Below are 23,329 nucleotides of genomic sequence, written 5' to 3' on the forward strand. Positions count from 1 at the left end.
ACTGTTATGTTGACACATTGTCATTGTTCTAACCAACACAGGTTCATTGTCTGAAACGTGGCCGTGGACTGACTGTCTCGTGACCAAAAACCAGGCCCTTTCATATCATCACAATAATAGGTGCTGAAACTACCCATTGTTCGAAGTTAAATTTACAGAAATTACAATTAAAACTTAACTTATTAAATTAATTGACTAAATCGAAAAATTGCATCTTTTTAACAGTTTCTTCTATTGCAAGAGTTAGCCAAATTATTTGTTTAAATCATGAAATTAACAAATATAATTATGCAAACAATACTTTGGACAAAACCGTTAATTACTTTGGAATTAATTAAGAGCCCGCTTTGCTAACATGTTTTTGAGTAGAGCTAAATAGATACTTTAAGTTTATTAGTATTTCATCTTCCAAATGTTTATGATTAGTACAGAATTTATGTTTGTTTATACGTCAACAATAGAATTTAAGTTACGAAACGGGTTACTCATTTCAGCCTATGACAAAAGATACTAACTAGAAATAGTCAAAATAAATTAGACAATCAATTACATACATAAAACTAAGCACAAAATTAGATCTGGTGTTTATATTCTTTAAAATTGAGGGTCAGTCTTTCTCTTGTATGAAATTGCAGATTATACTCTTGTATGTTAATGGTAATTAGTTCAAAGTGAAAAAATGAATTTAAGGAGGCAGATGGCAAAACAACATTATCCCAGTTTGCTTCGTTGCAAGGTGTGCGATTATTATGCACTGTATTGCACATTATGTTTTGTACACTGACAAGATAGCAATGCCAGAATTTTCTTCTTATGTGGTTCTGTTTGGACAGCATTGAGATGATAATGAAAAATAGTTCTCAATGTTTTGTGCATTGTTCAGCTACCTCCTGTTTTCTTGTGTGCATGCGTGGCTTGGGAACCTGTTTCTGTAACAGATTGTTGTAATACTGTTTTACTAATTTAATCAAATTTGTATGCAAATAATTGTGCACTCCATCCCCATTGTCAACATAAAAAGAAAAATCTGTGTAAATATGTACCTGTTAGTTTTATACACTAATTAATATATAATTCTAGTTTTATAATAGCTCTTGCAACACTACCATTTAGTAATTTTTAGTCATATCATTTGTATTGTTACACATGTTTAGGAACGTAATTTAATTTTTTAGGACATTGCGGTATTTGGAAGATGTTGCTGTTTCGTGTGCCAAACAACTAGCATCTGGTGAACTAAAAGTGAATCGTTCCCCAAAAGCTCTTCCAGATAAACTACTCGCTTTTGGACTGAAATATAATTGGGTCAGAGACCAGATATTTGGTCGAGCAAAAAATCAAGTCATGAAGATGACAGGAGGCTTATATCCTGCCCCTCTGAAGGTAAGACAGTCTTTTATGTGACAGGTCTAAGCTGTGTATTCTGTTATTGCGTGTAGTTTTGGAATGTAGATACTTTGAAAACATTTTATTCCATTGCAGCACCAGTTGCACCAAAATTTCTCCAAGACTGAGTCCTAAGGCTATCCTAAAGTGTTCACTATAAAAGAGAAACAAGAAACATCTTAAAATAAGGATTTGGAGGTCAGTGCCTGGGCATCAAATTCGTACAGTAATATGATGGTATTTATATTAAAAAAAACTTTTGGTTTTCAAGCAGGGCTATATAAGGAATTCTTCAATGGCTCAATGCATAATGTAATTACGCAGTTGTCATAAAGACATAGGTTTGAATCATGCTACTTACTTACTTTTCTGCTTTTTTAAATTCCATGTTTTGTACCAAATGGAAATGTTAATTAACAATTATGGAATCATTTTTTTTAATAAAAATGAGATTATCTTATTTTTAGCTACTATTCACATGAAAATGCAAGTATTCACAATAAATTAAAATTTAGTGCAAACATTAGAAATATCAGATATGTCCAGCAATTAAAAATAAAAATGTTTTTATTTATTTAAAAAATAGTATTTGGTAGTAAACATGGATTTGCAAAAGTTTGCCATTAGCGAGCTTGAAACCAGCGAATATATAGTGGCAGTTCTGTTATGCTAAGCTCTAAGCTTCAGACAAATTTGTTAATACTTCACAGTTGTTTTGTACTTAGCACTGCATGGAAATCTAAAGTTCAAAGGCAATTTTTTCGAGTTGTTTCGAGAATTGCATATATTGCTGTAGGAAATTGATATTGGGCACTGACGTTCAAATCCTGTATTCGTGAAGAAAATCTAAGAGGGCCACTTCATAAGGTCCCCTTGTAAATCATAAAGACAAATGATGATACAGGAATATACATAAATAGATACAGTGTTACAAAATAATCATGAAAGTAGTAGACCTACATGTTAAATTAACACGATCCATATTACAGGTGATGATTGGCAGACGATGTTAAGTGTTTTTTCCTTCGCTCTTAGGGGCTTCCAAGTTTCCTGACTTACACAAATTTGGCAAGGATAAATAACAAATGTGCTGAAGGAAACATGCGAGGTGGTTTGCTTGATATTTATTCCTAAAGATGAACTACTACAAATGGTTCAAATGGTTCTGAGCACTATGGGACTTAACTGCTGTGGTCGTCAGTCTCCTAGAACTTAGAACTACTTAAACCTAACTAACCTAAGGACATCACACACATCCATGCCCGAGGCAGGATTCGAACCTGCGACCGTAGCGGTCACGCGGTTCCAGACTGTAGCGCCTAGAACCGCACGGCCACTCCGGCCGGCGAACTACTACAACAAAATATAATTAACCTGTATTCTCGGAATTAAGGGTAGCTCTTTCTCATGGTGGAGTCTTTTAAACAGGGCAAATCAATTTGCTGGTTACAGTGTGTGGTGGGCAACGTCTGGTGACTCGAATGAATGAACACTGGAAGAAAGATGTTGCTGCAAGGTTTTGTTGGAACAACTTTGACAGGTGCAATATGGACACCAAAAGACGAGACAATCGGGGCGAAGATGGACTTGCTTAACGGTGAAGGGAGCCAGCACGCATAGACAAAAGAAACACATTTCTGGATGCATTGGCGATAAAGGAATACCAAAGCAAGTGGGAAAGAAATGGTAATGTACCGTATTTACTCGAATCTAAGCCGCACTTTTTTTCCGGTTTTTGTAATCCAAAAAATCGCCTGCGGCTTAGAATCGAGTGCAAAGTAAGCGGAAGTTCTGAAAAATGTTGGTAGGTGCCGCCACAACTAACTTCTGCCGTCGAATATATGTAGCGCTACACAGGCATGCTTTGCAGGCACAAAGATAAATACTGGCGCCAAAACCTCTGCGTCACTAAATAATTTTTAAAAATAAGGTGGAAGACGAGCTTTTTTCTCCGCCCCGAGTTTCGACCACTGTATTTTCATACATTATCCAACGAAGTAAATACAAATTCCGTATTGTTCATCTTCAAATGTAGCAGCATTTCAATGTACTACGAAAATCCGACTGGCAAGACTGTTTGGGATGTTTGTCAATATGGCCAACTGTATGTTTTGAATTTTTTCCTACCTGCGAGAAGGGATGGCTGCTAACAGGAACTTTTTATGAATTGTGAATCACATGCAGTATTCTCTTCACCGTAAGAATAATACGAATATAAACATTTTGCCATGTATTCTTTCGTGTTTGCTGCTATTTCATTTAAATCCTGTCTGCCTAATAAACTATGAAACTAGTGTAAGACAACAGCAAACGCGGAAGGATACACATATCATGTCATGTTTATATTCGTATTATTCTTATGCCTAATAGTGACGGCAATTGACTAGATTTTTAAATATAAGATGACTCTAATTTCTGTGCAGAATGTAATGTACAAAAGAGGCATCTGCAAAGATTTTCAATCGGAGAAAAATTTTAGCTAAGCTCTCGTTCAGAACAACTTCTATCACACGCAGTCTATTATTTGGTTCTTGTTGATCATTATCAAAGAAAGCAGCAGTGTAAGTAACAACAAATAGCAGTATCTTGCCATCGTTTCGCTAATGAGACAATTCCTCTCTCTTTTTATTGTAAGCGGCGGTAGCGCGCCCAAAAGCAAGCCATGCCGCGAGCGGCGACAGGTCGTAAACACGCACTATCAGAATGCGACATACAATGCATGGCACAGTACAATAATGCATTTTCAACTTAGTGATGTAAACACCTATAACAAATAGATCGGCACTTATCAGATCAAAGAAAAATAAGCAATCGATTCAAACCAGACGAAGCACGTGAAAAAGGAAGGGTACCCGTATAAATACGGATGGAGTGCCTGACGCATAGCAATGGCTACCTGGTAAAGCTTAACTGCTAAGCTTACGACTGAGCGAGGTGGCGCAGTGGTAGCACACTGGACTCGCATTCAGGACGACGACGGTTCAATCCCGCGTCCGGCCATCCTGATCTAGGTTTTCCGTGATTTCCCTAAATCGCTCCAGGCAAATGCTGGGATGGTTCCTTTGAAAGGGCACGGCCGACTTCCTTCCCTAATCCGATGAGACCGATGACCTCGCTGTTTGGTCTCTTCCCCCAAACAATCCAATCCTAAGCTTACGACTCGAACGAAACTACTGTAGCTCTATCGTCATTCATTCGACCTAAATTGTGTCTCATATTACAATGGACCAACTTTGTTTCGCTTTGGAGGTGCGGCCTAAAACTTCTCTCCCCTTGAATTTCGAGTCTCAAATTTTGGGTGCGGCTTAGATTAGGGAAAAATTTTTTTCCTTGATTTCGTCTCACTTTTCAGGTGCGGCTTAGGTTCGAGTGCGGCTTAGATTCGAGTAAATACGGTAAGCCACCTGGTGCTTCTGGCACTCACTAGACAACACTGTACAGAACACACTTCACTGCACTACTCCAGGTGCTGATACTGGGGATGTGAATCAGATGTCTGGCCATGGACTTTGCAGGACTGTGACTAAACTTCTTTGAGGAAATGCAGCTTGAGGACTGGGCACGGGAGAGACAGTAGAACATCTCATGACTCAGACTCTGAGGAAACATGGAAATTGAATATTGGCGTGAACCTCTTCTGTTAATGTGGCCTCTTGTGAAATGCGGCAGCTAGGGACACAAACCACGTGGCAGTCAAAGATCTACTTGTGGCAGAAGTTACAAGCATGTGTGTTGGAGAAATGTGTGAAAAGTTGGCTTGCAAGTGTTTTGCTGGTGTGGTACATTGTGTGCTACTGTTAGTGGATGCGAACAAATGGAGTTGCCACAAAACATCAGTAAATTAATAACAGACATAACGATTGGCTAGATAACTTGTAGATGAATCTCAGTACTCAAAGTAAGGGTGTACTGAGCGGTATAGCATGATATACTGTTGCTCACAAGCTAAGCAGGTAGAGTCAAGCAGACAAATAATACAAGATTTTATTCAGGGTCAGAGGCTCATTTACATTGAAACACAGGAAAGGTACTTTGAAGGGTGATAAGGGACTTGTTCTTTGTTCAGTGGGAACTATATACTTAATTATGGATTTAAAGTTATTCAAGAATGTCCATTAAGGCACCTTTTCCCATTTTATGCAAAATGGTGTGGTGGTACAAATAACTTTTGGACTGCAGCTAGGTGACATCTTTGACAACTGCCGATTTTTGACAGGTGCACACCCTGTCACTTCAGAGGCACAAATAAAACAAGGCAGTGCTGTCTGAGGGAATTTAAAACCTAGATCTGCAGGGCATATCCGGACCACCACATAACCCAGGATGACCAATGTTGGATGTTATAGGTAATGAATATTAATAACCAATGTGTGGGGTAGCATTAACTTGTCCACCTGTGACAAGGAAGAGAGCAGATATCAGGATTTCGTGCAGAATTTAGGCAAAAACCTTCATCTCTATCAGTAAGGTTGGCTACTTATTAAATTTCAACACTAACCCACTAGCTGGAAGTCAATATCAGAATCTCCATATCATATTCCATAGGATGACTGGTGCCAAAGCAGTATCCTGCAAAGCAGATTTGCTCAATTATTGTAAGCATGTGTCTGACCAAAATATCACATGCCACAACTGTGAGGAATGTGATGACACCTGCTTTGCACAGATAGAGATCATCGTTTGATTAATGAAAAGGGCACAGGTCTTAGGTGGTGGTTGAAAAACATATTTCACATCACATTTCCACAAAATACAGCCAATCCTCTTGAAAATGCTCGCTGTGTGTGGCAAAAATGTCATAGGCGATGGTACCATCTTAGTATTGTCATCACTCACCTGGTACATGGTTGGCCATTATTGCAACACGTCTGCTCTGTCTTTCACTGTAACCATTCTGATGAAAGGTGACTTTGAGATGGGCTAATTCAGCTGACAAACTTTGTCAGAGTTGACTTGAGCTCTGTAAACCAAGGTATCAATGCACCATTATTCCTTTTCCATACCATAGAATGCACCTTAAGTGGTGGGATTTTCTGCTTCAGCACACATTTTAACAAGTCACAGAAAGTAAAGTAGTCAAAGGTATACCATAGACTACACCGCTGGATGCGTACTAAGTGTAGAAATATTGGCCACCAAGATGGTGGCCCATTGTCATGATAGACCAAAACGTTCATTACTTTCAGGATAATCATTGTATGTAGTTCATCCATCCTTGGAATTGAGACTGTCGACAGTTTGTGCATGTTCTCGATGTAGGTACTGGAAAGATATTGCTCCCGGGAATTCAAAGACCATTTCAAAATGTCTTCAGTAGTTCCTCGGACTAGACCAGGTATACAAAAAGAAGCAAGCAGGGAACTTAGTTTTTAAATTTACGTATAGAAGATTTAATAAAATATTATTTACTTATGAAAACATGACAACTTATATTTTCTTCTCCTGCAGTAAAGTTTGTCTGATGGCTTTTGAGGGACGAGTGCAATGTATGTTCTAATGGAAGAAAGCTATTTTTTATGTGATATAATTACAGTCTAACAGTTTTCAGACTTTTTTACTTTACTTGTACTTTCTTCTTGCTAAATTTCATGATTCTGTGTCGATAGGAAGTACTCTGTTGGTTTCAATGAGTGTGATTTCGAGTCTCAAAATATGTGATATAAATGGCCATATCTTTTGATTACATTGACTTAGAAGCTTAAAATTTTTATGCACCAAGGGACCTTAGACCTTAGTTTGTGACATAAGTTTGAACTGGATGCGCCAATCTGTTCAAGAGAAAAATAGGTTGTGACAGACAGATGAAAAATTACAGAAAAAGTTTTTCATGTTTACAGATTAACAATTTTCTATTTTTTTCCCTTTACTTGCACTTTGAAACTTTGGTTCTTGCCAATTTTCATGATTCTAGGTCAATGGGAAGTGCCCTATAGGGCTTGAAGAGTGAGGGGGGTGCGTGCGTGGTTGCGTTGTCACATGTTGAAATATCAGCAGTTATTGAAGACTTAACCATCTCTATTCCTGTAATTTATTTTAACATTTTATATGGCAGGAGAAATATAGCTTCACACGGCATGGTAAGGTTATTTTTTATGCTTGTGACATTATGCCTTTCTGTTCAGATGGTATGCAAAAAAAGATTTCTCAGTTGGTTTTGCAACAGATTTTGGTATGTTCTTTGTATATCATTTTACTCTTTCTGCCAGTCTTTTCAATGTAAGACATTTCACATTCAGTGTGCTGGTTTTTATATATGCCTGCTGCTGTAGGAAAGAAACATGGCATGTTTTAAACGTTGTGTAGAATTATCCTTAAGCCAGTTTGCAGGACTCAAGAGTATGCGATGTTCGTTTATATAATTTGTTTTTAACGCGACTTGAGCAATCTGCTCACCACTGCTTGAAAGGAAGACCATTTTATCTACATTTACATCTATACTCAACAAACCACTGTGACATGATGTACTTTTGGTTGCTCAGTTGAGTTTTTTTCTATTTTATGCACAGTATTTCAGCAACTGATGCAGTCATCTTCTTCATGTGTTGTGAGTTCTGTCGTTATGTGTACTTGCTGCTTAAACTCCAACCATTATTGACTAATTCCAGGTAATGTGACTCATTGACATTGCAGCTATAGGACATTATGGCTTTTGTTGTTGTTGTCTTCGATATTTTTGTTGTTTTGTGAAGTGCACAGTTTTATTTACGAGAATTTAAATTTCAGTCCTGGTACCACTCTGAAATCTTAACAAAAACCGACATGATATTTGTGCAACTTGTTTAAGATAGTATTTTTTATAGGTAAATCCGTCATCTGCAAAAGTTTGAGGTGGCTATTAATACTGTCTGCCAAGACGTTTGTATAGAAATGAATCAGAAAAGGTCCCAGCACAGTTACTGTGGGCACACAAAATGTCTCTGTCCAAGATAACATGCCGCATCTGCCCTACAAAGAAATCCTCAGTTCAGTCACAAAATTTGCTTGATATCCCATGCAGTTGTACTTTCGATTATAAGCACAGATAACTTGCTGAGTCGAATGATTATCAGAAGTCAACAAATGTTGCATCTACCTGAGTGCCTCGATTCATGGCTTTCAGGATGCCATATGAGAATGGTACAAAGTGAATTTTGCATGACCGATGTTTTCAGGGGGCCATACTGGTTGGCACGGAGGAGGTCATTCTGTTCAAGATGCTTCCTACTGTTGAACACATGATTTGTTAGAAGATTCTCCAATAATCAGATGCCAAGGATATTGGACAGTAGTCAGTGGACCACTTCTGCTTCCCTTCTTGTAGATCAGTGACTCCTGTGCTTCCTCCCAAGTATTAGACACATTTGTTTCTTTGAGGTATTTATGATACGTTACGGTTAAGAGTGACTGCTCAACTTCAGATTCTTTATAAAATCTGCTAGTGATTCCATTGGGCCCTGGAGGTTCATTAAGTTTTAGAGATTTCAGCATTTTCTTTTCACCACCAACAACACTAACATCAAAATAATCTCTCTTTACAGTAATGTAACAAATAAGCAGTGGCAATACTGTTTGTAAAGGGGTGTTTGAAACATGAGTTGAGTATTTTAGCTCCAATATAAATGATACCATTTATTTCCTTCTCTGATTCTCCACAGTTCCTAGTCCTTCACTGTCTTAGTGGCCCCTTATCAGTTAGGCTTCCGACCTTCCTTCAAGAGCTCAGATCAAAACATTGCCAGTGGTTGTGAACATCAACAGACTTACCGCATAAACATGGCACTACTTTGTGAAAAGCCATGTAACAGAGATCCACCAATTGAAACTAATGTGACTATGTGTAGCACTCTGCCGAATTGGTGTTATGTCAGACCGGCAGTGTCTACCTACAGCTACGCCTGCTCTAGGCTAGTAGACTCTTGTCATAGCCTTCAGTAGAAAGTTGTATTTGGTTGGGCGAATGCCATTTCACAACTGTGTAGAATAGTATTTTGGTTATTATTTCTTTTCAGTGTCTTATACTCGTATCTGGCTTTTTGCCACCACAAGAATTTTTATGCTTCTTGTTGTTCTTGCATTTGTTAGTTAGTGTCCACCAAGAAGGCATTTTAGTTGAATAAAGTGTGTTCAGACTTGATTGTTAGTTCTTTCCTGATGATCGCAGGACACTACATTTACCACATGGCGCCCTGCTCTGTACTATTGATGCCACTTCTCTATACACTAATGTCCCTAATGCCCATTGCCTTACCACAATTAGCACTGTCTTTCCCAACTCCCTACAGATTCCAAAAGCCAACAGTCAACTTCCTAGTTGCCGTGACCAACTATATCCTCAACCACAATTACTTCTCCTTTGAAGGCATTACCTACAAACAAATCCTGGGTGTGGCCATGGACACCTGCTTGACACCATACTATGCCAGCCTAATCCTGAGCCATCTAGGGAAATCATTCCTAAACATCCAGAATCCCAAACCCCTCAACTGGTTCAGGTTCGTTGATGATCTTCATGATCTGGACCGAGGGTGAGGACACCCTATCCACATTCCTCCAGAACCTCAACACCTTCTCCCCTATTTCCTTCATCTGGTCCTACTCAACCCAACAAACCACTTTCCTCAATGTTGAACTCCACCCCAAAGATGGCTACATCAGTACCTCTGTCCATATCAAACCTACCAACTACTAGCAATAACTCCACTTAGATAATTTCTACCCATTCCATACCTACCCATTCCATACCAAGAAGTCCCTTCCATACAGCCTAGCTACCTATGGATGTTGTATCTGTGGTGACGAGTGGTCCCTCTTGAAGTATACCGAGGGTCTCACTCAGACCTTTACAGACCATAATTATCCTCCCAACCTTGTACAAAAATAATTTCCCATGCCTTATCTTTCCAGTCGCTGACCATTTCCCAAAGTCCTACTATCTGGCCACAGAGGAGCAATCCCCTCATTACCCAGTATTACCAGGACTGGAGCAAATGAATTACATTCTTCACCAGAGTTTCGAATATCTCCCATCGTGCCCTGAAATGAGAAATGTCGTGTCCACTATCCTTCCCCACCCTCCACAGTGGTATTCCACCGCCCACTGAACCTACACGATTTCCTTGTCTATAGCTGCACAACCCCTGCTCCCCACCCCTTGCCTCATGGCGCATATTCTTGTAATAGATCTAGATGCAAGACCTGTCCCATACCCCCCCCCCCTCCCCGCCCCCCTCAACCCCACCAAAACAACCACCACCACCACCACCACCACCACCACCACCACGTTCTCCAGTCCGGTCACAAATGTCACCTATCCCATCAAAGCCAGTGCTACCTGTGAAACCATTAATGTGATCTACAAGCTAAGCTGCAACCACTGTGCTGCATTCTATGTGGTCATGACAACCAACAAGTTATCTGTCTGCATTAATGGCCTCCAACAAACTGTTGCCAAGAAACAGGACCATACTGTTGCTGAGCACACCGCTCAACACAACATTCTCCATATAAATGATTTCTTCGCAGCATGTACCATTTGGATGCTTCCCACTAACACCAACTTTCTGAATTCCGCAGGTGGGAACTCGCCCTGCAATATATCCTACGTTCCGATGAGCCTCCTGACCCCAACCTTTGTTAGTCATTGTCCACATCCATCTAGCCCCTCCCTGCTCTCATCCAGCATTACACAGCCCTCTATTCCACCTATTCACCCGTTCTTTTTACTACTTTCCTTTTCCGCTAACACTCTCCCCCCTCTCCCCAACCCTTCCCCCACCTTCCCTGCTGCGCACTTCCCAGCCCTCTGTCTAACCTCCCAACTGTACCTAGCTGCCCTACCCTCTCTGCACCGTGTCCCTGCACGTTCCCACTAGCAACACTTTACTGATCCCCACCCCGTACTCTGCTATCCCTCCCCCTTTCAGCCCCAGCCTCCTCCTTACCCTCATCTGGTTGCCTTGCCCATCATGCACTACCGCTCGCAGTCTGCCCTCAGCCGTCAGACACAGTGATAATGTGTGTGAGTTGCATTTGTGTGTGTGTGTGTGTGTGTGTGTGTGTGTGTGTGTGTGTGTGTGTGTGTGTGTTTGTTCTTTTGTTTTTTTGTTTGTTTTTTGTCTATTTTTGACAAAGGATTTGTTGGTCGAAAACTGTCTTTCTGACAGTCCTTTTGTTGTGTCGATCAGTGATCCAGCATCTTTGCTGTATTGTGAATAGTAACTATCCTTTTCATAATATTGTTAGCTTTGGCTTTGACACCCTCTATTTTAGGTAGAGAGGTCTTGTGATAAGACTTTGCCATGGTAGTCAGTGGAGGCTCCATACATAGTAATTTTGACAGCACATTGTATTTAATTTAGCATCCTATATCTATAGTCCATACGGTAAAAATCGTATGAGGGGACCAATAGATGAATACACTAAACGGATTCAGAAGGATGGAGGTTTCAGTAGTTCCTCGGAGATGAAGAGGCTTGCACAGGATATAGTAGTATAGAGAGCTTCATCAAACCAGTCTCTGGAGTGAAGACAACAACAACAACATCTATAGTTTTATGCTGCGGTTTACGTATGTTGTCCAGTGTTCAGATTCTTTTGAAGATTCTTTGCAGAGACTGTACATCACGGAGGTCTCTCTCATCACAGATTGTTGTGGTAGGTACATATGTACCCAGTGATAAACTGTTTATTATTCTCAACTAGTGCCCCAGTTTCTCTACATGCTTCTGTTCCGAGCAGAATTCTTCCTCCTGATGAAACTAAACAAATGCTTCTTTATTTAGTTCACTGAACATATAAGTCTTTATACTTGTTCCAATAGTCCTTTGTACTTGAGTAACCATTATTCTTGCTGCAACTGTTTCATAGTCGTAAATAACAGTTTCAGTGTGAACATCCTCAAAGAGGTAAGATCCGTTTGTTGCCGTTAGGTCCAGTATATGCGGTGTGAGCAGAAAGTAATGAGAACTTCTGTTTTCCTTAAAGAATCTTTATCTATTCAGCATCAACTTTGTCCCATTCAAAGTAATCCTCCCTCAGATATAATAGGCTTGTGCCAGTGCATTTTCCAATCTTGGAAGCACTTATGGAATTCACTGTTCATTATGAAGTTCAGCTCATTCAGCAATTTTGTTTTTATTTCATCAGTGGTGGCAAAATGACATTCTTTTATGGTTCTTTTCAGCCTTGTGAAAAGAAAGAAGTCACAGGGGGCCCACGTCCAAAGAATGCAGTGACTGAGACAACGTAACGGTTTTGTTTGTTGCCAAAAGATCATGAACAAGCATTGAGGTGTGAGCAGGAGCATTATTGTGATGAAATTTCCACGAATGGTTTTGCCACAATTCTGGTCATTTTCTTTGGATTTCTTCACGCAAGTGTGCAGGAGAAAACAGTGAGAAGAATCTTCACATGTGATTGAAATTGTTGAATTTCTTTCAATCTTTGCTCTACAGAAAGTTTTGATTTGGGCAATTGGACCTTGGTTCCGATGTCATACCCGCATATCCATATTTTGCCACCTGTTATAATCCTTTTTAGAAGTTCTTGATCATTGACTACTTCATTCAACAATTTCTGAGCATGTCTACACGTCATCATTTTTAGTTAAAAATCAGCAGTTTTGGAAAAACTTTGCTGCTGCATGTTTCATGTCAAAACATCTGAAAAAATTGCTTGCTGTGATCCAAGCATCATCAGCAACCTCTCATAAGGTGATGACACTATTTTCTAGAACCATTTCCTTTACTTCTCCGACATTGTCAGTAATTGAAGTGCTAATGTGTCCAGTGTGGTCATCGTCTTTTCTTGACGATCTTTGAAATGATTATACCACTTGTAAACACTTGTCTTACTCATAGTAGATTTGCCAAAAGCTACAGTCAACATTTCGAATGTGGTGCTGCATTTTTTTCCATTTTCCAAGCAAAATTTAATGTAAATTCTTTGATCCACCTTTTTCAAGAGTAAAAATTCCCTGAGCACTCGAAAACACGTGTAACCTCTTTGACTGTCAACAATGATCTAAATATTTAAAGCAGCTAAAAATGCAAACATACATCAAGAACACATGTACCAACAAGATGATAAAAATTTGAAAATATGATGTATAAAGCCAGGAAACTAAATTCCCATTACTTTTTGATAATACCTTATAGTTCCATCGTAAGCAGTGTCCAGGTACTGAAGGATTCTGGTCAGGATGGGCATGATATAGGAATCTTTTAGGAGCAATTGAATTATAAAATGTGGATTTTCATGAACAAACAGATTCCTTCTGCATTTGGAATACAGATGGAGCCTGCCCAGGTTGGCTTATGAGGCCATTAGCCAGTCATGGCAGTCCTAAGAAGTAGTCAATTTCAGTGTCAAAAGTAACTGCAGGAAAAAAGGAGTAGGAAAGAAATCAGGTCATTGCTAGCTGAAAGCCAGAACGAGCGAGTCCAGTCTGGAAACAATGATACAAGTGGTGGCCTGCAGTTGACATGTGATTTGTTTCTTCTACTTTCTATTGGCTACTGAGAATGGGTACAAAATGTGTGTGTTATCAACAGAGCACGTTCCACGGGAATGAAAACCTTTGCAGAAGCAATAAGCCTACACAACACACAGGCCACAATGAATTGTGCTAGAACATTACAGATCAATATTAAAATGAAAAATTAGATAAATAAATTGAAATACTTATCAGACTAGCTAGATATCATGCACACTCCTCCTCCTTTTGGTACAGCCTACTTTTAGGGGGGCGAGGGGGGGGGGGGGCATCGTGATAGGGTAAGCTTACCAGATGAGTTTACATAAAACTTTAACAAAAATATTTTTTTAACTGCTCTGAAAAATGGCGGCATGGTGATACAAGAGAAGATAGTATTGCTCATTGTCATCCACAGCAGTTGAGTAATGTGAGCAAGAGGTACAATAAGTTACCTGTAACACTTCATATGTAGAATTGATGCCATGGAAGCACAAATACAGTTTTCATGGGGAACACTGGAACGATTGCATGGAAGTCATCTTCATTATATAAAAATTCAATTTTGAAGAGTAAATACTGATTGAACTAACAAGTTTCTCATAGGCAAAATACACTGAAGCGCTATGGAAACTGGTATAGGCATGCATATTTAAATGCAGAGATATGTAAACAGCCAGAATACGGCACTGTGGTCAGGAATAACCTATGTAAGGCAGCAAGTGTCTGGCGCTGTTGTTAGATTGGTTACTCCTGCTACAGTGGCAGGTTATCAAGATTTAAGTGTGTTTGAATGTCCTGTTATAGTCGGCGCATGAGCCATGGGACACAACATTTCCAAGGTAGCGATGTAGTAGGGATTTTCCTGTACAACCATTTCACAAGTGTACCATGAATATCAGGAATCTGGTAAAACATCAAATCTCCGACATCGCGGCGGCCGGAAAACAATCCTGCAACAATTGATCAACGAAGACTGAAGAGAATCGTTCAGTGTGGCAGAAGTGCAACCCTTTTGCAAATTGCTGCAGATTTCAATGCTAGGGCATCAGTAAGTCTCAGCGTGCAAACCATTCAACAAAACACCATTGATTTGGACTTTCGGAGCTGAAGGCCCACTCGTGTACCCTTGATGACTGCACGAAACACAGATTTTACAAATCACCTGGGCCTGTCAATAGCAACATTGGACTGTTGATGACTGGAAACATGTTGCTTGGTTGGACAAGTTTCATTTCAAACTGCATTGAATGAATGGACGTGTACTGGTATGGAGACAACCTCACGAATCCATGAACCCTGCATGTCAGCAGGGGAATGTTAAAGCTGGTGGAGGCTATATAATAGTTTGGGAAGTGTGCAGTTGGAGTGATACAGGACCCCTGATACATCTAAATACGACTCTGACAGGTGACATGTACATCAGCATCTTGTCTGATCACCAGCATCCATTCATGTCCATTGTGCATTCCATCAGAATTGAGCATTTCCAGCAGGACAACTCCCCACATTTCCAGAATTGCTGCAGAGTGGCCCTAGGAACACTCTTATGAGTTTAAACAATTCTGCTGGTGACCAAACTCCTCAGACATGAACATTATTGAACATATCTCGGATGCCTTGCAACATGCTGTTCAAGAGAGATCTCTATCCCTTTGTAATTTTATGGATTTATGAACGGCCCTGCAGGATTCATGGTGTCAATTTCCTCCAGCACTCCTTCAGACATTAGTCGAGTACACTTTGGCTCTTGAGTCTACAACTTTAGTGGTAAAATCCACGGAAGGGACATACATTTTTTATGAGAGTTAATTATACAAGGGTTGTTTTTTAAGTAAGGGCCGTTCGCGCGTATAGTCCCGTAGTCCGTGCGGACGCCGCAACAAGCCACCACGCCACTTGCCGGCATCCTTCCCGTTCACACTGATGCAAGTTGCAGCTCTGTGGCTGATGTGTACGCATCGCTGTGCTACTTTATAATGTTTACGGTTATTGAATCGCCCGCCGCGTGTAAGATACGGTCAGTGATACGTTTTTTGATCGCGAGAAGCCTATCAGCTGCAGAAATTCATCGTCAGTTAACAGAAGTTTATGGCTTGAATGCAATGAGTGAAGGTAAAGTGCGTCAATGGGTTAGAGAGTTTAAAAATGGCCGTCAAAACGTCCATGACGAAGAACTCTCAGACCGGCCCTCTGTGATCAGTGATGATTTGGTGGCTGCAGTCGAAACAAAGATTCGTGAGGACAGAAGATTCACAATTTCCACTCTTTCTTTGGAATTTCCACAAATTTCAAGATCGGTTTTGTACAAAATTGTGTCTGAAAACCTAAACTTTAAGAAACTGTGTTCTCGGTGGGTACCCAGACTCCTCACAGAGGACCACAAAGGGAAGAGATTTGCCACTTCATTGGACTTTTTGATTCATTACGAGGAAGAAGGGGATGACATGTGGAGTCAAATTGTCACTGGAGATGAAACATGGGTATCCCGTATCACTCCCGAAAGCAAGTGGCAATCGATGGAATGGCGACACACATCATCACCCGTCAAGGTCAAAGCCAGACGGACACTGTCAAAGCGCAAGATTATGGCAACTGTGTTCTGGGACCGGCGCGGTGTTTTGCTAGTGGACTTTATGCCACGAGGAATGACAATCAACTCAGATGCCTACTGTGCAACTCTAAAGAAGCTCCGCAGAGCAATTCAAAACAAAAGGCGTGGCATGCTGACAAAAGGAGTTTTGCTCCTGCACGATAATGCTAGGCCTCACACCTCTCAAAAGACTCTGGATTTGATTGATTCTTTTGGCTGGGAAGTTTTGGACCATGCACTATACTGCCCCGACCTTGCTCCTAGCGATTTTCACCTTTTCCGGTACCTGAAACACCATCTTGGCAGGCAGCGCTTCAATGACGATGATGAAGTGAAAGCGGCCGTGAACTCTTGGCTGTCGGAGCAGGCGGCCAAATTCTTTGAAGAGGGAATTAAAAACTTAGTTTACGGTATGACAAGTGCTTAAATAAACAAGGCAACTATGTAGAAAAATAGGTAAAAGTGTCTGAAATCAGAAAATAAAAGTTTTTTTTTACAAAAGTATTTGTATCTTTTTTTTTTTTTTTTAAATAAAAACGGTCCTTACTTAAAAAAACAACCCTTGTATAATGGTTAGACAGAAGTTTAGGAACCAGTTTTTAAATTGTAAGACATTTCCGGGACAGATGTGGACTCTGACCACAATCTATTGGTTATGAACTGTAGATTGAAACTGAAGAAACTGCAAATAGGTGGGAATTTGATGAGGTGGGACCTGGATAAACTGAAAGAATCAGAGTTTGTAGACAGTTTCAGAGAGCATAAAGGAACGATTGACAAGAACGCGGGAAAGAAATTCAGTAGAAGAAGAAGGTGTAGCTTTGAGAGATGAAATAGTGAAGATAGCAGAGGATCAAGCGGATAAAAAGACGAGGGCTGATTGAAATCCTTGGGTAACACAAGAGATGTTCAATTAATTGATGAAAGGAGAAAGTATAAAAATTCAGTAAATGAAGCAAACAGAAAGGAATACAAACATCTCAAAAATGAGATCAACAGAAAGTGCAAAATGGCTAAACAGGGATGGCTAAGCAGGGATGGCTAGAGGACAAATGTAAAGATGTAGAGGCATACATCACTAGGGGTAAGATAGAAATTGCCTACAGGAAAATTAAAGAGACCTTCGGAGGGAATAGAACCACTTGCATGAATATCAAGAGCTCAGATGGAAAACCAGTTCTAAGCAAAGAAGGGAAAGCCGAAAGGTGGAAGGAGTATATAGAGGGTCTATACAGGGGCGATGTATTTGAGGACAATATTATGGAAATGGAAGAGGACATAGATGGAGATGAAATGGGAGATATGATACTGGATGAAGTTCGACAGAGCACTGAAAGACCTAAGTCGAAACAAGGCCCTGAGAGTAGACAATATTCCATTAGAACTACCGATAGCCTTGAGAGAGCCAGCCCTAACAAAACTGTACCATTACGTGAGCAAGATGTATAAGACAGGCGAAATACCCTCAGACTTCAAGAAGAATATAATAATTCCAATCCCAAAGAGAGCAGGTGTTGACAGATGTGAAAATTACCAAAATATCAGTTTAATAAGTCACAACTGCAAAATACTAAAACAAATTCATTACAGACAAATGAAAAAAGTGGTAGAAAGCAACCTTGGGGAAGATCAGTTTGGATTCTGTAGAAATGTTGGAACATGTGAAGCAATACTGACCCTACCACTTATCTTAGAAGATAGATTAGGGAAAGGCAAACCTAGGTTTCTAGTATTTGTAGATTTGCGGTCTAGGGGTAGCATCGTAGAATAGAAGCTTTCAAAATGTGGTGGTATAGAAGAATGCCGAAGAATAGATCATGTAAGTAATGAGGAGGTATTGAATAGAATTGGGGAGAAGAGAATTTGTGGCACAACTTGACTAGAAAAAGGGATCAGTTGATAGGACATGTTCTGAGGCATCAAGGGATCACCATTTTAGTATTGGAGGGCAGCATGGAGGATAAAAATCGTAGAGGGAGACCAAGAGATGATTACACTAAGCAGATTCAGAAGGATGTAGGTTGCATTAGGTACTTGGAGATAAAGTAGTTTGCACAGGATAGAGTAGTGTGGAGAGCTGCATCAAACCAGTCTCTGGATTGAAAAACACAACAACAACAACAACAACAACATTTAAGTTAAACTTGAATTACAGAATACAGCTAAATGAATCCATTGAATGCTAAGAACTATAATCCAGTGAGATCTCAGGTCCCTGATGAACAAAAATTAAGTTCCCTAATAATCAAGAGAATGGTGTAGAAAACAGGAAGAATAACACATTGCCACAGTCATTGTGATACTACAGTTCTGAATATAAACAAACATGGATATTAAGCTTCACCTGGGTACACTGCATTATTCAAAAGAAAAACTACTTTTTTCATGAAGCTAAACTAAAGTGTATTAAGCCAATAAAAATTGAACAATATACAAAATACAAAAAAAAAAAAAAAAAAATCCGATGTAACGAGGGCCAGGAATCATGCTTGCATGAGAAATAGTGAAAATTATGTGTAAGTGTAAGTATTTTGACTTGATTTAAACAAGGCAGTTATTTAAACTGGGAAAAGAGAAAGCTTTTCCATGAAGATAAGTTAAGCTTAATATACTAACTTGTATGTACGTAACACACAGCATGTAACCGAAATGTCTATCAGAGTCATATCTCCCTTAACCACATTTGCATACTACAAATGGTTAAACCCAATAAAGATGTAATGTGAGTAGCTTGAACTGCAGTAGTAGTTACAACAGAAATGATAAATATTCATTAGCTATGCAGTAAACAACAAAAAATACAACTGGCACATTCAACATTGTTTAAAAAAAACCTCTCTTTAGTCACATTAGAGTTCTTGGTATGGTTGTATAAAGAGCACAGTTTGTGAGTAGACTTAAAAATATTGACTGAACATAAAATGAAAATTCTAAACTTAAAAAACCCTATACTTGTATCATTTTTCTCATTTGAAAAATCAAACTACAAGAATTAGAATTGCATATTAATCAAGTACATGTAACGTGAAGTAAACAAAAGGGCCAGCTTAAACATCAGTGAAAAGTAAATCATGCAACTACACTCTTTACGTACAATCCTGGTAAAAGTGACAAAATAGCACTATAAATATAATGACAATGAAAGGAAAGAATGTATCCAGTTTCCAATCAGTGTACAAAATATTAAAGTGCTACATTCAAAGTGTGACAAGCCACACTGTGAGAATGTGACAGTGCTGTCAAATCATTTAAAAGAAAATGTAAACAAAAGCCATTTGTAGGCAAGAGACAAAAAAGAGGGGCCGGGAGACTGGGATAAGCCGCTAATGCAGAATTCCTACTTAACAGAGGCAGGAGGAGGTTGTGTTGCCTTCTAGTGGTAAGCCATGTCTCAATGGGTGGGAAACTGTAAAGTGGGGTACTAAAAGGTGCATAAGGAGAGAGGAGGGAAGAAAGCACTTTTAGATTCTGTCATGACATGTTTGTGCTCATTATTATAATGACCTTGAAGGACTGCGTACCATCAGCTGGTAAGTATCACCACTATTTGTGGGATGAACATGTGTGTGGCTGTCCAGTCCACACTTGGGACAGTGTAATATGATGTGCACTCTGTATCGGTGGACAAACAACTTTTTGTATGTGCATGGACACCAACACAATTAAAAATTGTTCATCATCGGACAGTATTTTCCTATAGTAATTTTGTATACGAATTGAAAACTGATCACTGCAAACAATAAAGCTTTTCTCAGGGACTTGGTGAATTTCTGTAGAGTCTCAGCCAATAAGAAATTCAGAATACATTGACCATAACCTTCAAAACTAATGTGTGGTGAAAACACACACACACACACACACACACACACACACACACACACACACACACACACACACGCACCAAAGTGACAAAGGTTACCACACAAGAAAAGTACCAAGGTGTGCCATAGAATATTGCCGCTTGGATTTCAGATAAATGCTATACCACTTAGACAAGTGGGGAGAAATACTGTGCATGTTAGTTTCACTGAATACAATTGAAAGAAAGCTTTCACTGACATTAAACATTACACAGAAATATGGAAAGAAACATGTTCCTTTGAAAATCACAGCGGACAAAAAAGGTATTTTCCATTCTTATGATCAATGCTTAGAAAAAAAGAGGGCAAATAGGTGCTTAAAACGGGAGACTGATGGGATTAGCTTCAGTGCAACACTTAAAGTACAGAGGAATCATTGGGAATGAAGTACTGAAAATGTAGTCAAACAGAATAGATTTTACAGAACTGTGGATTTGACATTCTGTAGTTAAACCATCAGAACCAAAAGCTCAACAATTCTGAGAGGTGGCTTTGGAGCAAACTTTGGAATTTCTCTGGCAGGTATAATTGCATATTAAAACAAATTCTCATCCTATGAGACTACTCGCAGGGAAGTAGCTGATCTTGAACATGCGTGCATTGCAAGACAGATTTGATACATCCTTTTCAGTGACAAAATATGATACGTAAAATATCAAAAAGTGTTCAGAATATTCTTGATAAATAAACATAGGTGGACTGGTTATCTGGCATTGTGGTAACTTCACAAAATAACTGACCAATATTACAGAGTTGGCATAAACAGACTGGGCTTCTAGTGCTTAACGGGATAAATTGCATTCCACAAAGATGTCATCAGCAGAATGATGATAAAAATACAAGAAGACCACATCAGGCCTAAAATAAGTGAAACTCAAACAGAAGTTACATCTTTACTAACTAACAGTAAAATTGCCACACTTCTTACAAGGAATTTGAAACAGAAAAAGCTTTATATGTCCATTTCCATGGCAAGTGGAATAACCAGACAGTTTAATGAACAAAGTAATCACTGTACCCACAAGGTACAGACTACATGCATAAAATAAATCTTTAAAAAAACAATAAGAGTAAGTGGTATTTTAAATGGTGGCTCAGACAGTGGGTAATCTTGAAACCTCCACTAGTGATACAAAATAAATACAGTATGTATTTACAGTGTCTGCCATTTAAAATGCCCATCATATAAGAGTGTCACGTAGGTGGTCGCCAATTTCCTTCATGCACATTTCAAGTCTTCTTCGGAAGTTAGAAATCACATCTTTTAGGACAGGCACTGGAATTCAATTAATTTCCCTGTGAATTTGATCCTTCATTTCCTGGATGGCATGTTCTGGGTCACACCAGATTTCAAATGACCCCAAAGCAAGAAAAGACATGCTGAAAGGTCAGGATATCACGGAGCCAGGAAATGTCCCCATTCTTGGAGATGATGACAAGGAAAGGTGTTCTCTAACATGTTAATGAGATGCCATGAGGTATGGCATGGGGCCTTGTTTTGTTGGAAGAATGTGTTTGCAGTTACAGGAAGATCAGCACATTGTTGCACTAGGATATGGTAGAGCATGTGAACATAACATTTTGCATTCACAGAACAACATTGCCACGATAATCTTTAAAAAACTAAGATCCTATGATTCCAAATGATGATGATACATCATACCACATTATCACATTCTGACTGTGAAGTGGCATTTCGTGTATCATTTCGGGATTTTCACATGACCAGTATCTAAAGTTATGCTTGTTAACAAGCCTGATACACACACAAATTGGCCTCATTGTTCAGATTGTCATTCATGAGTTAGAACAATTCCCAGCAAAAGCATATTCTTTTTGGGAGGCCATCTGCATTCAATTTTTGCACTCTCAGAATTTTGTATGGGTAGTATTGCACTTCTACACTGTGATCAGATATGTCAGATTGAAACATGTGCATGTATGCATAACACCTGAGACACTCGCTGTAGGCTTCTTCCAATCTTGCAACACTCTCTGTTGCACGAATGCATTATGCACTTCCACCACCTCTTTTGCACCATATGAGCCGTTTCCTCAAAGTTCTGTACCCACACTATGATAGCACTTGCTGACGGGGCTAGGACATAACATGCGAGTTTGTAATGAGCGTGAAATACACCTGCACAGCCAAATAGCTGTAATTGTTTTTGTAAAATGCCTTCACAGTGATAGTGTGTTGTTCACTGGTCCACAATGCCACCTCACCTAAACATCAGTATCATGGTCAATGCCAGAGGTATGTTGGCCAGATGGCACCACTCTAGTTTTCTGATTCTGGATGTAGCATGCTATTTCCAGGGTTTCCAAATCACCCATTTCCCCGCTGCACCTCTTATTTTAGTTATTTACTGGTGGATTGCATAAACTCGCTCTAAATGTTGACTTCACTGGCCAAGGTATCGGAGGTGGTTTGCTTTCAAACATTTGTTCACATGCCCATCTTCCACAGCAGCTATTAAAATCTGTTGCTATAGGTTATCTGTCTTGAGCTGACTGCAATTTAATAAAAAAGAATTAAACCAGATGTGTTTCGCTTTTATTTATCCGTGGTTATTGTGCAAATTGGACACATACATTTGGATGTTTTTGCTTGTTTTAGGTTAAAAACAGTGTTTTGATTATAAAATTGGTGTGCAAGTTACTTATGGTGTTTCTTACATATTCTGCTATTTCCCTCCTTGGTAGCACTGGGTGGCGTCGAAGTGCTTCATTTTTCAATTGCACTTGGCAATTTTTGCCATATTGCACTATTTCTTGCACTGCATTATTTACACTTCACTTTCTGAAACTGTTTCTCCTTCCGCCCTGCAACAGTGTTTTTGTCTGTTCGTTTGTTTTTGTTCACATTGCGAGTGTTGCCAACCTGTGAAACGTGTGTGTTGTAATGTCTCTTGCAGCAGTCTCTCCGCGATATTTTCAGAAATTTTATAAATTATATAACTCAGTGCATATCTCTAAATATCTCTTCTTATCTTACCGATTCCTAAACTTTAATATACGATGATTATCAATGCAAAG

The 23,329-nt window shown here is 39.4% G+C and overlaps 1 protein-coding gene across 1 annotated transcript in view; it reads left to right on the plus strand.

Annotated features, from left to right (window-relative positions):
- LOC126484343 (trifunctional enzyme subunit alpha, mitochondrial) overlaps window positions 1-23,329 on the plus strand; it is a 140,206-nt gene that overhangs the window by 76,211 nt on the left and 40,666 nt on the right. The window contains exon 5 of the mRNA XM_050107795.1: window positions 1,176-1,383. Coding sequence (XP_049963752.1) covers window positions 1,176-1,383 — 208 coding nt within the window. The remainder of the gene's footprint in view (window positions 1-1,175; window positions 1,384-23,329) is intronic.

Source organism: Schistocerca serialis, chromosome 6 (assembly GCF_023864345.2).
Source record: "Schistocerca serialis cubense isolate TAMUIC-IGC-003099 chromosome 6, iqSchSeri2.2, whole genome shotgun sequence".
Lineage (NCBI taxonomy): Eukaryota > Metazoa > Arthropoda > Insecta > Orthoptera > Acrididae > Schistocerca > Schistocerca serialis.